Source organism: Bufo bufo, chromosome 6 (genome assembly GCF_905171765.1).
Source record: "Bufo bufo chromosome 6, aBufBuf1.1, whole genome shotgun sequence".
In the NCBI taxonomy this organism is placed as follows: Eukaryota; Metazoa; Chordata; class Amphibia; order Anura; family Bufonidae; genus Bufo; species Bufo bufo.
Genome location: NC_053394.1, coordinates 108,125,366 through 108,147,539, shown reverse-complemented (window position 1 = coordinate 108,147,539; position 22,174 = coordinate 108,125,366). Strand labels below are relative to the sequence as shown.

At 47.0% G+C, this 22,174-nt stretch overlaps 1 protein-coding gene across 1 annotated transcript in view; it reads left to right on the top strand.

Annotated features, from left to right (window-relative positions):
* Window positions 1-22,174, top strand: part of SLCO4A1 (solute carrier organic anion transporter family member 4A1) — a 108,563-nt gene that overhangs the window by 12,918 nt on the left and 73,471 nt on the right. Inside the window, exons 2-3 of the mRNA XM_040437762.1 lie at window positions 15,862-16,716; window positions 21,249-21,339. Of these exons, the coding sequence (XP_040293696.1) occupies window positions 15,862-16,716; window positions 21,249-21,339 (946 nt within the window). The remainder of the gene's footprint in view (window positions 1-15,861; window positions 16,717-21,248; window positions 21,340-22,174) is intronic.

Genomic DNA, 22,174 nt, shown 5'->3' with positions numbered 1-22,174 from the left:
AGTCGCACATTTTTGCGCAGTTTTAGCGACTGCGCAAAAATTTGCAACTTTTTCACTCCATTATTTTGACTTGAGCTAATGATAAATCTGGCCCAGAGTGCCTTTACTCTGTGTTTAATTACATGCAGTTACAGAAGTATTCAGATCCAGGTGCTGGTTTGAAAAATATGGACAACCCCTTTAAAGGAGTATTCTCATCAAAAGAAGTAGTGGCATATTGTTAGCGCCAGCACATGCTGCAGTACTGTACAGACGTTGTCACCGCTCACTGTCCCGAGTGGGGCTCACAATCTGAATCCCCTATCAGGGAGTTTTTGGAGTATGGAACGAAACGCCTATACAGGGGGACAATCTACAGACTCCAGGCAGATGTTGCTCTTGGCCATTTTGGAACCCAGAACCCTAGCGCTGCAAGGCAACATCAGCATCACATCAGGCAGAAATAGGAGCTACGAGGCATGCCCCCCCCCCCCCCCCCACTATGGATGTAGCCATAGAGGGTGTACAGGTAGCAGTCACACCCTGGCCCAGGTGCCTGAGGGGGTCCAAGGTCTGTCTATAACAAAACAAGACACTAATATAAAAAATTACTAGGTAGGTTGGTAGGTAGGGAGCCTTGGTACAGATTTTACACTGGGACACAGGCGCTTTAAAAGGAGTTGTGGCACATTTTGAAGTTTCCTCTAATCACAGGGTGCTGGGACCTCCACTGATCCCAAGAGCAAGGGTCCCATTCTCCTGTTCTGATGAAGCGGCAGGTTATGCATGCGCACTGTCACTCCATTCTCTATGGGAGCGCCAGAGAGCGCTGTACTCTGTTCTCCCATAAAGAATGAATAGAGTGGCAGTGCACATGCACAACAAGCTAAATTCAGAATGAGGAAACGGGACCGCCATTCTGTAGATTGGGGATACATTTTTGCACAATTTAAGTTTTGCACAACCCCTTTAAGTTACATAATTGTAAGGACCTGCAATAAAAATCCACTCAGGTGAATGCGGCAATGTATGTACACAGTGACTGCACCAGCAGAATAGCGAGTGTAGCTCTGGAGTATGATATAGGGTGTAACTCAGGATCAGTACAGGATAAGGCCTCATGCACACGACCGTTGTTTTATTCCGTGTCCGCTGTTCCGTTTTTCGTGATTTTCTGCGGACCCATTGACTTTCAATGGGTCCGTTGAAAACTCCGCTAATGCACCGTTTGTCGTCCGCGATCTGTGGTTCCAGTCTGTCAAAAAAATATAACCTGTCCTATTTTTTTTACGGAAAACGGTTCGCGGACCCATTCAAGTCAATGGGACCGTGAAAAAACATGGAGGCACACAAGATTGTCATCTGCGTCCGCGTCCTTTTTTTCCTATCATTTGCATGGCAAACTTGACTTAGACTTTTTTTTACTTTCCTTCATGTCTGGGGATCAACAGAACCCCATTTTGCGGAACGGAACACAACAACGGTCGTGTGCATGAGGCCTTATTTAATGTATGTATACAGTGACTCCACCAGCAGAATAGTAAGTGCAGCTCTGTAGTATAATGCAGGATGTAACTCAGGGTCAGTACAGGATAAGTAATGTCTATATACACAGTGACTCCACCACCAGTGAGTGCAGCTCTGAAGTATAATACAAAGCTGTAATAATAGGACAAGACTCAAAATGTAGCGGAACGGAAATGCGGACATACGGAAATGGAATGCTCAAGGAGTACATTCCGTTTTTTTTTTGCGGACCCATTGAAATAAATGGTTCTGTATACGGACCGTATACGGAACGCAATAAACGACCCGTATACGGAACGCAAAAAACTTTCGTGTGAACGAGCCCTAAGGCTAGTTTCACATTAGCTTTTTTTGCTGATCTGTCATGGATCTGCAAAAACGCTTCTGTTACAATAGTACAACCGCATGCATCCGTCATGAATGAATCCGGTTGTATTATGTCTTCTATAGCCATGACAGATCCGTCATGAACACCATTGAAAGTCAATGGGGGACGGATCCGTTTTCTATTGGTGCATTCAGTATCGTTCAGTTCAGTTTTGTCCCCATTGACAATGAATGGGGACAAAACGGAAGCGTTTTCTTCCACTATTGAGATCCTATGACAGATGTCAATAGCGGAATTGAAAACGCTAATGTGAAAGCAATTTGCGGTCCCCAATGCATGGGCCCCATCCGTGCAGCAGCTGTGACGGATCCAGACCCATTCAACTTGAATGGGTCCGTGATCTGTCCGCACCGTAAAAAAACAGAACAAGTTCTATTTTTTTGCGGTGCGGAGGTACAGACAGAAACACCACTGGAGCACGCCATAGTGCTTCCGTGGGGTTCCGTGCCTCCGTTCCACACCACAGCTCCGGATTACGGACCCATTCAAGTAAATGGGTCCACATCCGTGGTGCGGGGTGCACATGGCCGATGCCCGTTTATTGCGGAACCGCTGTGTGCGGTCCGCAATACGGCCACGGCCGGGCAACGGCCGTGTGCATGAGGACTAAGGAGTAGTAATTAGTAGAATTAGTCATTTAAAGAGAACCTGTTACACTGACCATGGTTCTTGAGCTGCAGACAGATAGGTACTGTACAGAGCAGGAGAAGCTGGGCAGATTAATATATAGTTTTATGGAAAAGGATTCAGTATAAATTTAAAGGTGTTCATAAAATGCTATTACAGTGAAATTTCTTTACTGTGACCTCCGATAATCCAGAAAGTCTTTGAAAGAAACTGTCACATTGAAAATGCAGTGAAATTTGCAGATTAAGGCCTCATGCACACAAACGTTTTTTTTCACGGTCCGCAAAAACAGGGTCCGTAGGTCCGTGATCCGTGACCGTTTTTTCGTCCGTGGGTCTTCCTTGATTTTTGGCGGATCCACGGACATGAAAAAAAAAGTCATTTTGGTGTCCGCCTGGCCGTGCGGAGCCAAACGGATCCGTCCTGAATTACAATGCAAGTCAATGGGGACGGATCCGTTTGACGTTGACACAATATGGTGCCATTTCAAACGGATCCGTCCCCATTGACTTTCAATGTAAAGTCCGGAGTCCCTTTTATACCATCAGATCGGAGTTTTCTCAAATCCGATGGTATATTTTAACTTGAAGCGTCCCCATCACCATGGGAACGCCTCTATGTTAGAATATACTGTCGGATATGAGTTAGATCGTGAAACCTCATTTCCGACAGTATATTCTAACACAGAGGCGTTCCCATGGTGATGGGGACGCTTCTAGTTAGAATATACTACAAACTGTGTACATGACTGCCCCCTGCTGCCTAGCAGCATCCGATCTCTTACAGGGGGCCGTGATCAGCACAATTAACCCCTCAGGTGCCGCACCTGAAGGGGTTAATTGTACTATCATATCCCCCTGTAAGAGATCAGGGCTGCCAGGCAGCAGGGGGCAGACCCCCCCCTCCCCAGTTTGAATATCATTGGTGGCCAGTGTGGCCCCCCCCCCTTCCTCCCTCTATTGTAATAATTCGTTGGTGGCACAGTGTGCCCCCCCCCCCTTCCTCCCTCTATTGTAATAATTCGTTGGTGGCACAGTGTGCCCCCCCTTCCTCCCTCTATTGTAATAATTCGTTGGTGGCACAGTGTGCGCCCCCCCCCCTTCCTCCCTCTATTGTAATCAATCGTTGGTGGCAATTATTGGCCCCCCTCCCTCTATAGCATTAACAACATTGGTGGCCAGTGTGCGGCCTCCCATCTTGCGCCCCCCCCCCCCCCCCCCCCCCCGATCATTGGTGGCAGCGGGTTACTAGCAATAGTACAAGATTCATACTTACCTGGGAGATGTGATGTTCGTGTCCGGCCGGGAGCTCCTCCTACTGGTAAGTGACGGTTCATTTAGCAATGCGCCGCACAGACCTGTCACTGTCACTTACCAGTAGGTGGAGCTCCCGGCCGGACACGAACATCGCAGCAGCAGGTAAGTATGAATCTTCAACTATTGTACTATTGCTAAGTAACCATGGCAACGAGGACTGTAGTAGCGTCCTGGTTGCCATGGTTACCGATCGGAGCCCCAGCGATTAAACTGGGACTCCGATCGGAACTCCGCTGCCACCAATGATGGGGGGGGGGAGATGGGAGGCCGCACACTGGCCACCAACGTTGTTAATGCTATAGAGGGAGGGGGGGGGGCAATGGGGGGCGCACACTGTGCCACCAACGATTTATTACAATAGAGGGAGGAAGGGGGGGGGGGCGCACACTGTGCCACCAACGAATTATTACAATGGAGGGAGGGAGGGGGGGGGCGCACACTGTGCCACCAACGAATTATTACAATAGAGGGAGGGGGGGGGGGGGCCGCACTGGCCACCAATGATATTCACCTGAAGGGGTTAATTGTGCTGATCACGGCCCCCTGTAAGAGATCGGGTGCTGCCAGGCAGCAGGGGGCAGTCTTGTACACAGTTTGTAGTGTATTCTAACTAGAAGCGTCCCCATCACCATGGGAACGCTTCTGTGTTAGAATATACTGTCGGTTCTGAGTTTTCACGAAGTGAAAACTCAGCTTTGAAAAAGCTTTATGCAGACGGATCTTCGGATCCGTCTGTATAAAAACTAAACTACGGCCACGGATCACGGACACGGATGCCAATCTTGTGTGCATCCGTGTTCTTTCACGGACCCATTGACTTGAATGGGTCCGTGAACCGTTGGCCGTGAAAAAAATAGGACAGGTCATATTTTTTTCACGGCCAGGAAACACGGATCACGGATGCGGCTGCAAAACGGTGCATTTTCCGATTTTTCCACGGACCCATTGAAAGTCAATGGGTCCGCGAAAAAAAACGGAAAACGGCACAACGGCCACGGGTGCACACAACGGTCGTGTGCATGAGGCCTAATATATAGTTTAGACATTTGGATACCAGACTTCTTCTCACGCTTTGGGGCCCCTAAAATGCCAGGGCAGTATAAATACCCCACTTGTGACCCTATTTTGGAAAGAAGACACCCCAAGGTATTCAATGAAGGGCATGGCGAGTTCATAGAAAAAAAAATTTTTGGGCACAAGTTAGCGGAAATTGATTTTTTTGATTTTTTTCTCACAAAGTCTCCCTTTCCGCTAACTTGGGACAAAAATTTCAATCTTTCATGGACTCAATATGCCCCTCAGCGAATACCTTGGGGTGTCTTCTTTCCAAAATGGTGTTATTTGTGGGGTGTTTGTACTGCCCTGGCATTTGAGGGTCTCCGCAATCATTACATGTATGCCCAGCATTAGGAGTTTCTGCTATTCTCCTTATATTGAGCATACAGGTAATGAGATTTTTTTTTTCCGTTCAGCCTCTGGGCTGAAAGAAAAAAATTAACGGCACAGATTTCTTCATTCGCATCGATCAATGTGGATGAAAAAATCTCTGCCAAAAAAAGAATAAGGAGGGGAAAGGCGTCTGCCAGGACATAGGAGCTCCGCCCAACATCCATACCCACTTAGCTCGTATGCCCTGGCAAACCCGATTTCTCCATTCACATCAATCGATGTGGATGAATAAATCATTGCCGGGATTTTTTTTTATATATATACAAAGTGTTTGCCAAAGTATATGAACACTGCCACCTCCTCAGCTCATATGCCTCGGCAAACGTATCTTTTACTGCAGAGGAGAAATCTCGTCTTGCAGCGCCGCATACACCGACTTGCGTGTAATCTGACAGCAGCGCAATGCTTCTGTCCGAATGCACATCAGTGCTGCAGCTAGTCGATCGGTTGGTCCACCTGGAAGGTAAAAAAAACAAAACAAAAAAGAAAAAACCAGGCCGCAACGCAATAAATTTATTAACTGTTGAACAGAACATAGAAACTTTTTTTTAACTTTTTTAACTGAACGGTAATTTTTTTTTTGTTTAGTTTTTTTTACCTTTATAGAACAAACCTCTCCTTCCCCATGGGACAATGTGCAAAGTGCAAAGCGCAAATCGCCCAAAGATGTGGCGAAGTACGTTATGCACTTTATCCCAGGTGAAAGGAGAGGTTTGCAGCAGCTGTGAGTAAAAGGGCCCTAATAGCCCTGTGTGCCTGTCCTGTGAGATGCAATCCCTATGCTAGGTGTACCTGTGTGTGGTACTTCCGGAAACACTCACCAAAGCATAGGGCAGGGTGGTCAGGACAGTCAGGACAGAAATAGCGGGTGTCACGCCTTATTCCACTCCTGCTACAGACACAACATCTTTTTCGGGGTGACGGTTGGGTTGAGGTACCAGGAACGACACTGGGGAAATGTCGCTCGTGTAGACGGCTAACTACACTGGTGGATGGGGCCACGGAACCTCCTGGATAAAGGAGGTTCTCGATGATCTCTTCCTGGAATTTGAGGAAGGATCGTGTTCTCCCAGCCTTACTGTAGAGAACAAAACTATTATACAGCGCCAATTGAATTAAATATACAGACACCTTCTTATACCAGCGTCTGGTTCTGCGGGAAACTAAATACGGAGACAACATCTGGTCATTGAAGTCCACCCCTCCCATGAGCGCATTATAGTCGTGGACACAGAGGGGCTTTTCAATGACACGGGTTGCTCGCTCAATTTGGATTGTCGTGTCTGCGTGAATGGAGGAGAGCATGTAAACGTCACGCTTGTCTCTCCATTTCACCGCGAGCAGTTCTTCGTTACACAAGGCAGCCCTCTCCCCCCTTGCAAGACGGGTGGTTACAAGCCGTTGGGGGAAGCCCACGCGACTAGTTCGCGCGGTGCCACAGGCGCAAATCCGTTCTAGAAACAAATGCCTAAAGAGGGCCACACTTGTGTAGAAATTGTCCACATAAAGATGGTACCCCTTGCCGAATAAGGGTGACACCAAGTCCCAGACTGTCTTCCCACTGCTCCCCAGGTAGTCAGGGCAACCGACCGGCTCCAGGGTCTGATCTTTTCCCTCATAGATCCGAAATTTGTGGGTATAGCCTGTGGCCCTTTCACAGAGCTTATACAATTTGACCCCATACCAGGCACGCTTGCTTGGGATGTATTGTTTGAAGCCAAGGCGCCCGGTAAAATGTATTAGGGACTCGTCTACGCAGATGTTTTGCTCGGGGGTATACAAATCTGCAAATTTCTGGTTGAAATGGTCTCTGAGGGGCCGAATTTTGTGGAGCCGGTCAAAAGCTGGGTGGCCTCTGGGACGGGAGGTGGTGTCGCTAAAATGCAAGAAACGGAGGATGGCCTCAAATCGTGCCCTGGACATAGCAGCAGAGAACATGGGCATGTGATGAATCGGGTGCGTGGACCAATATGACCGCAATTCATGCTTTTTTGTCAGGCCCATGTTGAGGAGAAGGCCCAAAAAAATTTTAAGTTCGGAAACTTGGACTGGTTTCCACCGGAAAGGCTGGGCATAAAAGCTTCCCGGGTTGGCGGATATAAATTGTGTGGCATACCGGTTTGTCTCTGCCACGACTAAGTCCAAGAGCTCCGCAGTCAAGAACAGCTCAAAAAATCCCAGGGCCGAACCGATTTGAGCCGTCTCAACCCGAACTCCAGACTGGGCGGTGAAAGGGGGAACTACAGGTGCGGCTGAAGTTGGTGACTGCCAATCAGGGTTTGCCAGCACCTCAGGGACTCTAGGGGGGTCTACGGGCCTGTCTGTGCGGTGGCTGCGACGGGGTAACTACTGCACGTGCCACCGTACCAGCTTCAACTGCCCTTCTGGTGCTCGCCACGTCACCATGTTGTACGGCAGTGCTGGTACTAGGTCCAGGGAGGGCTGCGCTGCTGGTGTATGCCTCACCACGTGATCCGGCAGCGACAGCCCCACTCTGCTGCTCTTGAAGCGGATCCTGCATAACCTGTGGTCTAGCGACACAGGGCCTGGTACGCCTGGTGCTATCAGGGACCTCCACCTCCTCGTCCGAACTTTGGGTCAGAGAGCCACTGCTTTCCACAGGTTCATATTCTGACCCGCTAGATTCGTCAGATGAGGGTTCCCACTCCACTGGGTCAGAATCCTGTAGGCCTCTTCAGAAGAATACCCCCTGTTTGACATTTTGGACTACTAAATTTAGGGGTATTCCCTGAGACTACCCAAGAAAAAAAGCAAACCTGTCTTACAAAGGGGAGGCTAGCGAAGTACCGGAGGCTGCTGCGGTTGATAAAAAATATCAAAACTGATTTTTTTATCGCCGCAGTGCGTGTAAAATGAATGTGCAGTGATCAAAAAAATATATATTTTTTGTCACTGCGGTGGGGCAGGCGTGGGTGAACGCACGTGTGGGCGACCGATCAGGCCTGATCGGGCAAACACTGCGTTTTGGGTGGAGGGCGAGCTAAGGTGACACTAATACAATTATAGATCTGACCGTGATCAGTTTTGATCACTTACAGATACTATAAAAGTACAAATGCTGATTAGCGATACGCTAATCAGCGAATAAAAGTGACTGCGGTGCGGTGGGCTGGGCGCTAACTGACGCTAACTACCTAATCAAGGGGCCTAAACTATCCCTAAAACCTAACAGCCAATACTAGTGGAAAAAAAAAAAAGTGTCAGTTTACACTGATCACTTTTTTTCCTTTCACCAGTGATTGACAGGGGCGATCAAAGGGGTGATCAAAGGGTTAATTGGGGTGCAGGGGGGTGATCTGGGGCTAAAGTGTACTGTTTGGTGTACTCACTGTGAAGTCTGCTCCTCTGCTGGATCCAACCGACGAAAAGGACCAGCACAGGAGCAGACAAGCCATATAACAGATCATATTTACTAATATGATCTGTTATATGACTTGTGATTGGATTTTTTGAAAATCGCCAGCCTGCCAGCCAATGATCGTTGCTGGCAGGCTGGTGACGAACTTGTTCTTTAAATTTTGCCGGCCCGCGATGCGCATGCGCGGGCCGGCTTTGAGCGAAATCTCGCGTCTTGCGAGATGACGCGTATATGCGTGACTGTGCGCAGCGCTGCCACCTCCGGAACGCGATCCTGCGTTAGGCGGTCCGGAGGTGGTTAAGGACAGCCAGGTGCTGCCAAAACCCGGCCTAGACCGTGGGGAGTAGTCACCCACCCGGCACTTTGACTACTCCCAGTAAGACCCGTCCCGGATCAGCTATTTACAGCCATACTAGCTAGCAAGGTGTCAAACAGAAAACTGTCTCTTACTCCACCGAGGCCAGGAACCTCGGTGACACATAGAAACATAGAATGTGTCGGCAGATAAGAACCATTTGGCCCATCTAGTTTGCCCAATATACCGAATACTATGAATAGCCCCTGGCCCTATCTTATATGAAGGATGGCCTTATGCCTATCCCATGCATGCTTAAACTCCTTCACTGTATTTGCAGCTACCACTTCTGCAGGAAGGCTATTCCATGCATCCACTACTCTCTCAGTAAAGTAATACTTCCTGATATTACTTTTAAACCTATCATCTATGATGATTCCTTGTACCTTCTTACAACAGTTATATGGGGAAGGCTATCAATCACTGACAGGATCGATTCCTGGACTTCAAAACCCAGAGTGAGCAGGAATATAAATGAATGTTATACTGAATCTTTCATAAAAATAAACTATATATTAATCTGCAAATTTCACTGCATTTTCAATGTGACAGCTTTTAAAGACTTTCTGGATTATCGGAGGTCACAATAAAGACATTTCACTGTCATAGCATTCTATGAATCCAAGCCCTGTGCTGCGTATGTTCTGGCTTGTCGGCTGTTACTATATTAGACATTTCTACTGCATTGCTCCTTGCAGATCAGCGATCACTATAGAAACGGCACAGCAGAGTCAGGTCTGTAGAATTTAGAAAACCGTATAACACCACTGGCTATTTTTAAACTCGCCGACGTGCCTGACTTGTCCATTACTCTTCCGTTATGCCACCAGACATTAAAGGGGAAATTCATTATTCCCCTTTATTGGCGTTTAGAAAAGTCACTAATCCACCGAATGTGAGACTTTTCTAGTCGAAATTAGCATTTTATGCCGCCCTTGCCAATTTTATGAAAAGCGGGTAGGGCCCTTTCATCATTATTTACACCTGAAACTGGCAAAAATAATGACTGAAATCTATGGCACCTCCGAGCTGTTGTACATTTCACTCCGGCGCACAGACTGTATGACAAGGCCTGCCTTTTCAGGCAGTGCAGGCCCCATCAAGCCCGGGGCCTAAGATGGTGGTGCCGCACTGCTGAATTGCACCTAAACATAGGGAATGTGGTTGCATGTTCTGATTTGGGACTAAGATACAATTTGGCAAAATGCAGCATTGAAATATTTAAATAACATCATAATAAGCTATAGACGTGGGTCCTGTGACATCGCGGTTGGACTGGCACACCAGAGGATATAGGCTCATACACAGTAACATAATTGCCAACTGTCCCAAATTTGCCGGGACTGTCCCTGAGCTTCAGAGGCAGTCCCGGAAAATGTGTGCTGTCCCAGGCCAAAAGTGGGCGGAACTAACTTAAACCTCGCCCATAAGTTTGCGTTCCCAGGTGGTGCTGGGGCGTTCCCAGGGGCGGTGGTTAGATGCCCCCGATTTATTAACTAAAACGTTAGCAAGTATGACAGTAATGAGGCTCAAAGTTCCAAAAGAAGACAACCCAATTTGGAGCTGACTTTGGAATTACTCACTGGCCATGAGGGTCTGTTTATAGCCTTTAGTCCGAGCGGCAGCAACAAGGAACCAGAATGTCATCATTTAGCTCTGTCTGTACATGTGGAACTCTGTATCAGAAAAGGGGGGCTTTATCCACTATAAATATCCAAGAAATGAATCTGCATGGCATTTTGAACCTACAAAGAAGAGGATGAAGAAGGGTAGGTACTCACAAATGGATGGAGCCCTTCTGGTTATATTTTTATATTGTTGACCTCGTTAGAATACAACATGAAAGGGGTTCTGCCATAAACTACTTTTCAGTCTACTCTAGCTCCCATTCCTCACTGGATTGTTTTTTACCAATATTTTTCAAATTTACCTAATTTACCTCAAGTTTTCTCTTATCCCCCATGCTTCAATCGTGCTTCCTGGTTTATCTTGTAAGGCCCCTTGCACACAAGCGAGTATTCCGCACAGGTGCAATGCGTGATGCGAACGCATTGTGTCCGTACGGAATCCGGACCCATTCATTTCAATGGGGCAGTGTACATGAGCGTTGGTTTTCACGCATCACTTGTGAGTTGTGTGAAAAACGCAGCATGTTCTATATTTTGTGATTTTCACGCAACGCTTGCCCCATAAAAGTGAATAGGAGAATCGCATAGCATTCGCAAGCAAGTACGGATGTGATGCGTTTTTCATGGATGGTTGCTAAGAGATGTTGTTTGTATACCTTCAATTTTATTTATCACGCGCGTGCAAAATGCATTAAATCGCATTGCACCCACGCGATAAAAACTGAACGCGATCGCATACAAAACTGCATGCCCTTGCTTGCAAAATTGCGCATTTTTCACTGAACGCATTCGTAACGCATCCGGACATAATCCGCTCATGCCCGTCTGCAAGGGGCCTAATTGTTGTCCCATCATACCTTAGGGCAGTGATGGCGAATCTTTTAGAGACCGAGTGCCAAAACTGCAACCCAAAACCTACTTATTTATCGCAAAGTGCCGACATGGTAATTCACCCTGAATACTACAGTCCAGTATAGTATATCTTCCATGTACTTTATCATTTAGCTATAATAACCTGCCTACAATCAGTGCGCCCTGTGCTGCCTGCGCTGTTCGTAGTGCGCCCTGTGCTGATGAATGGCAGGAAAAGTCTGACCCTAAGTTCACACTTGTGCGTTTTACAGCGCGTTTGAACGCGCTGTAAAACGCATAACCGATGCAAACCAATGCTTCCCTATGGGACTGGTTCACATTTTTGCGTTTTACATGCATGATGGGCTCCGATATTTTCCTGATAGGAATATATTGGCGAAAGTCTCAGCTTTTAATACCTGTATTTATGAATTGCCAGTATAGTCAGTAGTATATCCGTTTGGTGCATTTTCTCCCTGTGTTTCGTATGATTATTTGCTCTATTCTGTGTAGTTTGCTCTTGTGGTGCATGTGGACCGCGCCGACGTCCTCCATTGTATGCATATTTTGCTGGGGATAGTCGATTACTGCGGTCCACATGCGGTCGGGCTGCTCCCCCAATGAAAGACACGCCACAGTGTTAGGGGCTGAGCAGCTCCTCCAGAATTGCCACTATATTTCTGTGTTTCTGTCTTGTTAGATTTGAGTGTGTGTGCCTTTACTTGGCATTCTAACACTCTATTGCACCTGGTAACCTCCATCACATGGTCTGGTGTAGGTGTGGCTCACAGTCTGGCTTGGTTCACATTGTACTACCGCAGTATTCATGCTGGGCTTTTGTGTGGAAGCTTGGCTGTGAGCTGAATTATATCACCCCCAGACCTTGTTCACACCATAGTTAGAGCAGCGGTTAGGACCCTCTGCCATGCTGAGTGACCGTGACGTGGTGCATGATGGGCTCCGATATTTTCCTGATAGGAATATATTGGCGAAAGTCTCAGCTTTTAATACCTGTATTTATGAATTGCCAGTATAGTCAGTAGTATATCCGTTTGGTGCATTTTCTCCCTGTGTTTCGTACAGTCCAGTATAGTATATCTTCCATGTACTTTATCATTTAGCTATAATAACCTGCCTACAATCAGTGCGCCCTGTGCTGCCTGCGCTGTTCGTAGTGCGCCCTGTGCTGATGAATGGCAGGAAAAGTCTGACCCTAAGTTCACACTTGCGCGTTTTACAGCGCGTTCGAACGCGCTGTAAAACGCATATTCGATGCAAACCAATGCTTCCCTATGGGACTGGTTCACATTTTTGCGTTTTACATCGCGTTCGAACGCGCTGAAAAACGCCCGAGGCATAAACAAGTTCTTGAGCTTCTTTGGGGCGTTTTGTCGCGCGTTTGCGGCCATAGGACACTGCTGTCAATCACACATACGCGCGTTGACTATGGACAAAAACGCGCACAAAAACGCACGACAAAAACGCGCGTTAAACGCGCATATCAAATATGCTCAGGTCTGAACCCAGTGTGAGGCATATTGGTACACCACAGACTTATTCCAGGATGTGGGTGCCCACAGGGAGGGCTCTGAGTGCCACCTCTGGCACCCGTGCCATAGGTTCGCCACCACTGCCTTAGGGCATTGAGATATGTCCTGACATTTGCAGGACATGTGACACTAACCAGTTCATTTTAACTTCCACATATTCAAAATTCTCTGTGTAACTGGATTTATAACAGGCAAAACTTGTGCTGATGTCCATCATATGTTAGAGCAAAATTCATCCTCATGTTTATCTGTCTGCTGTCTGTTATCTGTCCATCCATCCAGCCATACATGACACTGTAACAGACATTGCACATAGGAGTGGTTATTGAATGGAAGGAAAAGATGTCCTGCGAGCATGTGCGTCCTGTATTACAAGGCTCCACTACAGGACGTAACCAACGGCAACTGAAAATCAAAACCAATTTGTCACAGGCAGCAATAGTTGGCTAATAACATTTTGATAAATGGTGGTATTTGGGGAAAGTGATATAACAGCGATATCTATTGGACGCGACACATTTATATTAGGGACACAATCCCTTTAATGCCTAGGGTGGTGCCATAATTGAGCTTGTCAGCTGCTTGTGATGGAACTAGGTAAGGCTACTTTCACATCTGCGCTTTTCTTTTCTGCATTTATTTCTATAGGGCTGTGCACATGAGCGGTGATTTTCACGCATCACTTGTACGTTGCGTGAAAATCGCAGCATGTTCTATATTTTGAGGCCGCATAGAAGTGAATGGGGCTGCGTGAAAATCGCAAGCATCCACAAGCAAGTGCGAATGCGGTGCGATTTTCACGCACGGTTGCTAGGAGACGATCGGGATGGAGACCCGATCTTTATTATTTTCCCTTATAACATGGTGATGGATCATGTGACGGACCATGTGATGAGCGTAGTGACGTCATCAAAGGTCCTATTCCTCAAAGAAGAAGACAGAAGAGATGCCGGCTGCGCAAACAAGTGGATTAAGGTGAGTTTAATTTTTTTTTAACCCCTCCAGCCCTATTGTACTATGCATTCTGTATTCAGAATGCTATTATTTCCCCTTATAACCATGTTATAAGGGGAAATAATACAATCTACACAACCTTGAACCCAAACCTGAACTTCTGTGAAGAAGTTCGGGTCTGGGTACCACATTCAGAACGCATTGCACCCGCGCGATAAAAACTGAACAACGGAACGCAATCGCAGTCAAAACTGACTGCAATTGCGTACCTACTCGCGCAGGTTTGCCGCAATGCATCCGGACACGCTCGTGTGAAAGAGGCCTAAGACCGGCGTAAAAAACTGGTCTTAGTAAATGTGCCCGAATAACTTGCATTCAGTAGGATTTAGGCCTCCTGCACACAAATGTATTCGTTCCGTGCATTGGGGACCGCAGTTAGCGGTCCCTGTTGCACGGGCAACCTCCGTGCAGCCGCCAGGACGGATCCAGACCCATTCCACTTGAATGGGTCAGGATCCGTCCGTTCCGCAAAAAGAGAGCAAGTTCTATCTTCTTGCGGGCCGGAAGTACGGAACAGAACCCTACAGAAGCACTCCATAGTGCTTCTGTAGTGTTCCGTTCCGTGCTTCCGTTCCGCATCTCCGGTTTTGCGGACCCATTCAAGTCAATGGGTACGCATCCGTGATGCGGAATGCACACGGAACGGTGGCCGTGTATTGCGGATCCGCATATGCTGTCCACAATACGGCAATGGGACACCTATGTTTGTGTGCAGGAGGCCTTAAGCAGAGCACAGATCTCACTGATAGGCTCAAGCTATGAGCTAGAACAGGTGAGCTCATCCCAGCTCTCAGGCTACTCCCTCTCCTGCCACTTTGTATGACTTCTGAAGCAGAGATTGTTACATCGATATATAATAGAATTATGAGCTCTGTTCCCGACCACCATTACCCCTCCGACCCTCACTCTGACTAAACAATTTACACCTCATCTTTAATGTGGACTGCAAGAACATCAAGTCATAGAAATGAATAAAGAGCCCGAGTTCCCGTCCACTCTAAAGATGCAGTTTGAATTAACTCGTCAGAACAGGGGGCACAGAGGACAGCGGCAGCCAGGAACGGAGCTCACGATTCTAAACTGTCGCAGCTGGTACGCTCAATCATTTCAATACCCCATGTCTTATGTAGTATTCAGATGGGAGCAACAATAAGAAAGAAAAACAGAGTGCTTTGTGAAAGGGTCACTGAGTTTTCAAAAAACTTTTGATATGTCATAGAGACATATGGCGTACATAGAGAAGTAAGGGCCCCATAGCAAGAATCAAACCAGGCCCCCCACACAGGACAGAAGGGTTTCTGCCTTTTCAATGACCCTTGGGCCATTTTTCCACTGCTTCATTTGCTAAAAGTTGTTCTTTTAGAGGGTAGAGTCCTGACCAAGTTTTCATCTCCAGTAGAAGAGGAGATAATCCCAACTAAGGCTGGGCCCTTTCTTGCCCTGGGCCCCATAGCAGTCGCATGGTCTGCTGCTATGGTAGTTACGCCCCTGGGTGGGGATCTGAGTGCTGAGACCCCCACTAAGCCCTAGAACGAGACAACAGAAACGCTTGCATATCACGCTCTCTTTTTCCTCACTGCAGAGGGTAGAATTGAGGCAAGCCCATAGACTTCTATTGTGACCATCTCCTGTAACCAGGGGAGAGTGTGCGATATGCTTCTTTCTCCTTGTTCTAGCGTTCGGTGGGGGTCTCAGCACTCAGACCACCACCAATTAAAAGTTTTGATATGTCTTTATGATATGACATTTAGAGCGGTATAATCCTTTTTTTGTAATTTTCTTTTTGTTTTTTTAAAGGTGCCATCTTTTCAGGATCTTCTCTGAAGTTTTCCAACCCTAGCTTGCTTCATTGTGAAATGCCCCAGCATCTATCCCCAGAAAGTTCCTTCCATTCCAAGAAAGAACTGCTCTGTTTTTCCGAAACTACACGGACCATCAGCGACTATGACTTGGGCACCCCTGATAGCCTTGACCAGGTTGATGCATTGCTGTCAAAGACACCCCCAGACTCTTATATTGACCTGCTATACAAGGAGCAGACTACCAAGAAAGTATTGTATGATGATGACTCCTGTGAGATTAAATTTATCCCATCGGAAAATGAAAACCTGTGCGGCTGGGGAGCCATCAAACCATCCTTTTTACAGGTCTTTAACACATCCAAAGGAGTGCTTTTCTTCTTGTGCGCGGCCTCTTTTCTCCAAGGCATGGTGGTCAACGGCTTCATTAATACCGTCATCACCTCCATAGAGCGGAGATTTGACCTGCACAGCTACCAGACAGGACTGATTGCAAGCTCCTATGATATAGCAGCCTGCCTGTGTTTGACATTTGCCAGCTACTTTGGGGGGAACGGTCATAAACCTCGTTGGTTGGGCTGGGGAGTATTTATTATGGGAGTTGGTTCCTTGGTGTTTGCACTACCCCATTTCACCACTAGTATGTACATTGTGAACCTTTCGGAGCATACTGGAGTATGTTACTCCAATGACTCTTACCAAGTCGTAGAAAGTGCCTCAAATCTGTCCATCTACAGGTATGTCTTCATGATGGGACAGTTTCTTCACGGGATTGGTGCCACACCACTTTACACCCTGGGGGTCACTTACTTAGATGAGAATGTTAAATCAAGCTCCTCCCCTCTATATATTGGTGAGTACAGAATCCGGAATTGTTTATGTTGTGCAGATGTTCCTCATGTTAGTGCCTACAGCATTGTGTCCTGTCATTTTGGAATTGTATCTATGTCAGTACTAAGCCGTACATTCGCTCATCACAGTATGTGGGAGATGAAACCTTTACCCAAGGCCAATTAAAAGGAATGTTTCCATGCCGCCCAATGACCATGAGACAAGTGAAACTCCACTTTTTACTGGCCCTGCACCCAATAAAGCTTAATCATCGGGGGGGGGGGGGGGGGTAGCAGGCCACGGGCGAGTGGCAGATGGTGGGGGGAACCACAGGCCTTGAGCAGGATCTGGGGAGGGAAGAGAGCAAAGGAGCTTCCTGGCTTTAGCCTGCTGTTGTCTATTGTATAATGTAAAGCAGACAGTGCAACCAGGGCAGGCCTCCCCTATCTGTATGATGTGTAGAGCAGGGCCTCCACCCGGACCTACTCACCTTAGCGCAGCTCCTCCTTCACTCCTCTTTTGGCGCCTTCAGGACTAGGTGGGAGGAAGTGAAACTGCAACAGCTCCTGCCACGGAGCTACGTGGGAGGCAGTGTGAGTGTGAGTACAGGAGCATTATGTCGGGGCCCTGAGTATTGAGTACAGTGCGTCTACGGAGGATGAGGGTGAGGGTCATCCTCAACAATATAATTTCAGCTGTACAGTGTTTGTTGGGAGTGGCCTATTATATGTAGTAATATGAGAAGGGAGGAGAAAAAATAACCCAAGGGGTGGCGCCAATCCACTGTAAATATCGATAGAGATATACAAAACACAACAAGTGGAACACTTTACTTTTAGGGATGATGGATGATGGATGATCAGGACTTCAACTAGAACCACACTCCAGCTCTTCCAACACCAAATGAAGCTATCCAGAGCAAGGAGTGATGGGTGGAGTCAAACTAAATAGGGAGAGGTGAAGGTCACATGATCCACATCTGAACAGGAGGTGTGGACATACAAGCAACACACAGACAAAGTGAAACCAAAAGATGCTATCAGATCACTAATGAGCAAATAATCTTTCAGATCTTCTCAAACCTGTCACCGGTGTGACAGTAACATTGTAAGGAGGGCACAGGAGTCTATAACCTGATCTGGGCGGTCTAAAAGGCTCAGATTAGGTGACAGACTCCCTTTAAAATACACTCACCGGGCATCTATTTGTAAATTATGCACCCACAATTCATTGCTGTCTTACAACAGGAAACCCCAGCAGAATTCAGCATGCAGCTCTGGATGTGAATGGAGCATGAAAATTAATGGAAGCCATTAAAAGCATTTTCAGAGCCATTGTGACATTTGTGTATTTCCTTAGCCATTACATTCAACATCAGACCTTTACATATGACTCATGATGACTCATTTCCAGAAGTGCAGCACAGCAAGCAGTGGAAAGATACAGCACTGAAACGTAGGGGTTACACGTGAGCCGACCAAGGATGACAGATCTAGATCTCCATAGCTCTAAGGCCTCCTGCACACGAACGAATGTGTTCAGTTCTGTGCATTGGGGACCGCAATTTGCCTAAGACACATAGTTGGTGGTTTGTGCCAGACCCGCAGTACCTGGTGAGACATATGAAGAGAGGACAGAAATGTCAAGCCTCATTTCTTTACTTACTTAAAAAGGGGTTTTCCCAGTTTTATGAGTTGTGTAATGGAAAGTTTCTCAACTTTTTAATATACTTTAGGGTAAAGTTATTAAGACTGACAAATTAATTTGCCAGTCTTAGGCTACTTTCACACTAGCGTTCGGGTGTCCGCTCGTGCGCACCGTTTGAAGGGGCTCACGAGCGGCCCCGAACGCATCCGTCTTGCCCCAATGCATTCTCAGTGGACGCGGATCCAGTGAGAATGCATCCGCCTGCCAGCGTTCAGCCTCCGCTCCGCTCAGTGAGCGGACACCCGAACGCTGCTTGCAGCGTTCGGGTGTCCGCCTGGCCGTGCGGGGGCGAGCGGATCCGTCCAGACTTACAATGGAAGTCAATGGGGACGGATCCGCTTGAAGATGACACCATATGGCTCAATCTTCAAGCGGATCCGTTCCCCATTGACTTTCAATGTAAAGTCTGAACGGATCCGCTCAGACAACTTTCACACTTAGAAAATTTTCTAAGTTTTAATGCAGACGCATCCGTTCTGAACGGATGCGAACGTCTGCATTATCGGAGCGGATCCGTCTGATGAAACATCAGACGGATCCGCTCCGAACGCAAGTGTGAAAGTAGCCTTAAAGGGAATGTGTCATCAGAAAATAAAAACTTGATATAGGCAGTAGATTATGTTAAACATTTTTAAAAGAATTTTTGGTCATTTTATTTTTAATTTTCCATGTCAAGTATAGTTCAAAAACTTCCTGCAGTTTTCTCACTGGCCTCTAGGCCTAATAATAAGAGCCACTTCTTGGTCTGTACAGATCACTTTTCAGCAGTAATCTCTTTATCACATGTATATGTATAGATATGAAGTGCATTAGGGTGCATGGTGTGTGGAGGTACTGCTGAATGAAGGGATCAGGGATCAGGCTTTTAATGATGATAAAAGGACAGGGGTCAATTTATGGAATATCATAGAACAGTCTAAAGAATGTTTTTAATTTTACAGCACCCTTAAAACTGTATATTGTAATTATTCTTGTCCACGTTCTCACATTCCAGAAAACTGGTGCAGCACAAGAGAAGTCCTGTAAATGGGAAGTTTACATAATAGAGGATATTAGTCTTAAATAAAGGGGTTTATTGACATTTTAATACTGGTGACCTATCCTTAGGATAGGTCCGACACCCGGGACCTCTACCAATCAGCTGTTTGAGAAGGCAGCGGTGGTCCTGTGCACACCAAAGACTTCTCTCTGCTTTTCCTAGGCCAAGTGATGACACGTTCATCTGCCACGTGGCCTAGGAGCAGCTCAGCCCCACAGAAGTGAATGGGGCTGAACTCCGATACCAAGCACAGCCGCTTTACAATGTATAGCTCTGTACTTGGTAAGCTGCGAGAAGGCAGCGGCGCTCACAGGAGCGACAGTGCCTTCTCAAACAACTTATCAGCGGGGTCCTGGGTGTCAGAGGATAGGTCATCAGTATTAAAATGTTGGAAAACCCTTTGAGGTTGAGAGATGAGGGAGGAGATGTATGGAGGCGCTGCACTGAGCAGAGCTGTGTTGGTGAGACTGATAAGTGTAAAGGGTTTGCCTCACTTCAGAACATGGCATTTATCATGTAGAGAAAGTTCATACAAGGCACTTACTAATGTATTGTGATTGTCCATATTGCTTCCTTTGCTGGCTGGTCAATTTTTCCATCACATCATACACTGGGTGGACCAGCAGTGGTCATGCTTGCACACTATAAGAAAAAGGGCCGGCCTCACTGGTGGCCGGGACTTTGGGAGCACTATAGGCACGCATGCACAGAAGCTCCTGTGCTGGCCAACTTGTATCTGTACTACAGAGATGTCCGGGAGGTGCTGTGCATTCCAAGGTCCCAGCCACCAGAGTGGCCATGGCTTTTTCCTATAGTGTGCAATTCCGGCCACCGATGCAGCACATATAGGAGGTGACTGGTACAGGAGCTGCTGCGCATGCATGCCTATGGTGCTCCCATAGTTCTGGCCACCAGAGAGGCTGGCACTTTTTCCTATAGTGTGCAAGCATGACCACCGCTGCTGAATTGCAGGGTGGTCGTAACCCCTGGATACGAGCAGTATATAATGTGATGGAAAAAGGCATCCAGCCAGCAAAGGAGGCAATATGGATAATAACAATACATTAGTAAGTGCCTTGTATCAACTTTCTCTACATGATAAATCCCACTTGCTGAAGTGAGACAACCCCTTCCAATTTGTATTCTAAAGTTAAAGGGGTTGTGCCAAGTATGAAGGTTTTCCGCTAAGCACAGGATAGGGGATAACTAACTGATGGGTGGGGGTCTGACCATTGGGACACCTACCATTCTGAGAAGGGAAGTCCTATGTTTCAATCCCAATGTTACCAGCAGGCCAAGCATGACTCCTGCCGCTCCATTCATTCTCTATGGGACCGCTGGAGACATAAGAGTAGAGAGAAAGGCTATTTCTGGCAGTCCCACAAAGAATGAAGCAGCAGGGCAAATGTTCAGCTTGCCGCTCCATCAGGAAGGAGACATAGGACCCTCGTTTTTGGAATCGGTGGGGGTTCCAGCGGTTGAACCCCCCCCCTCTGATTAATTAGCAGTTAACTTACAATATAATGGCCAACCAGTGCAGTGACCGGCATAGAGTGAAACCGTCAATGTAACGGTTGGTTGGACAGAGAGAGGGGCTGCATTCAGGATGGAGTGGAGAGGGAAGAGTGTACCGAGGGGTTAGACCGATTATTAATGACTTACGGTAGTCAAGACTGAATAGAACAGAGCAACAATGAGAGCAATAAAAAGCAGATATGGGTGCCAAAACATTGGCCATGTGTTTTAGTGTACACACGGTTCTGTCTGTCACTGTATTCTGGCTTACTTCTCTCCTCCTCCACATTTAGGTATATTTTACACGGCAGCCATAGTTGGACCAGCAGTGGGTTACCTGTTGGGAGGATTTTTCCTGAATATGTACACAGAATTCAACAGTCCGTAAGTAACTCAACTTGTGTCTTTTTGTTTCCCCCGGAAGCCTTCTTCTGCACACACCATAATAGGATATCTCACGCATACATGAAGCCTGAGTCACCTCTGTATCCTACAGATTTTCTCTGGGACTTTTTCAGAATTAACCTTTGCGTGTGACAGGGGAAAACTGCCACATATAAGAGATGCAAGAACATACATGGATCAGCCATAGAATGAAAGCTACTGGCAGGTGAAGCGAATAATATCTCGTGACAATGGCACCAGTCATGGGGTGGGATATATTGGGCAGCAAGTGAACAGTCAATTCTTGAAGTTCAAGTGTTGGAAGTCAGAAAAATTTGTGACCTCAAGACTTTGTAAATTGCAATGGCTAGAAGACCGGGTCGGAGCATCTCCAAAATGACAGGTCATCTGGGATGTTTAGTACCTACCAAATAGTGGCACCCAGTGGCGTAACTAGAAATGACTGGACCACACAGCAAATATTTGAATGGGGCTCCCCTCGCCCCAGCAACTTTTTCGCAACCCCCTCTACTCCTGTGGCTAGTAAACATCGCTCCCTCACACCAAGCCCAGCAGCTGCTCCATCTGTTTCCTACATTGTACTGGATATACTGTCACTGTATATAATGTCATTGTATAATAGTGTTGAGGGGGCGCTGACAATAACAAATTTTAGTCCTCCTCCTGGGTGGGCTCCTTCTGAGTCCAGGCCCCAAAGCACCCGCTTCCCCTATAGCTACGCCCCTGGTGGTACCAATAGTGGTCCAAAGAAGGACAACTGGTGAGCCAAAAATAGGGTCACACCTTAGACTTGTAGGTTATGCTTTATAAACAT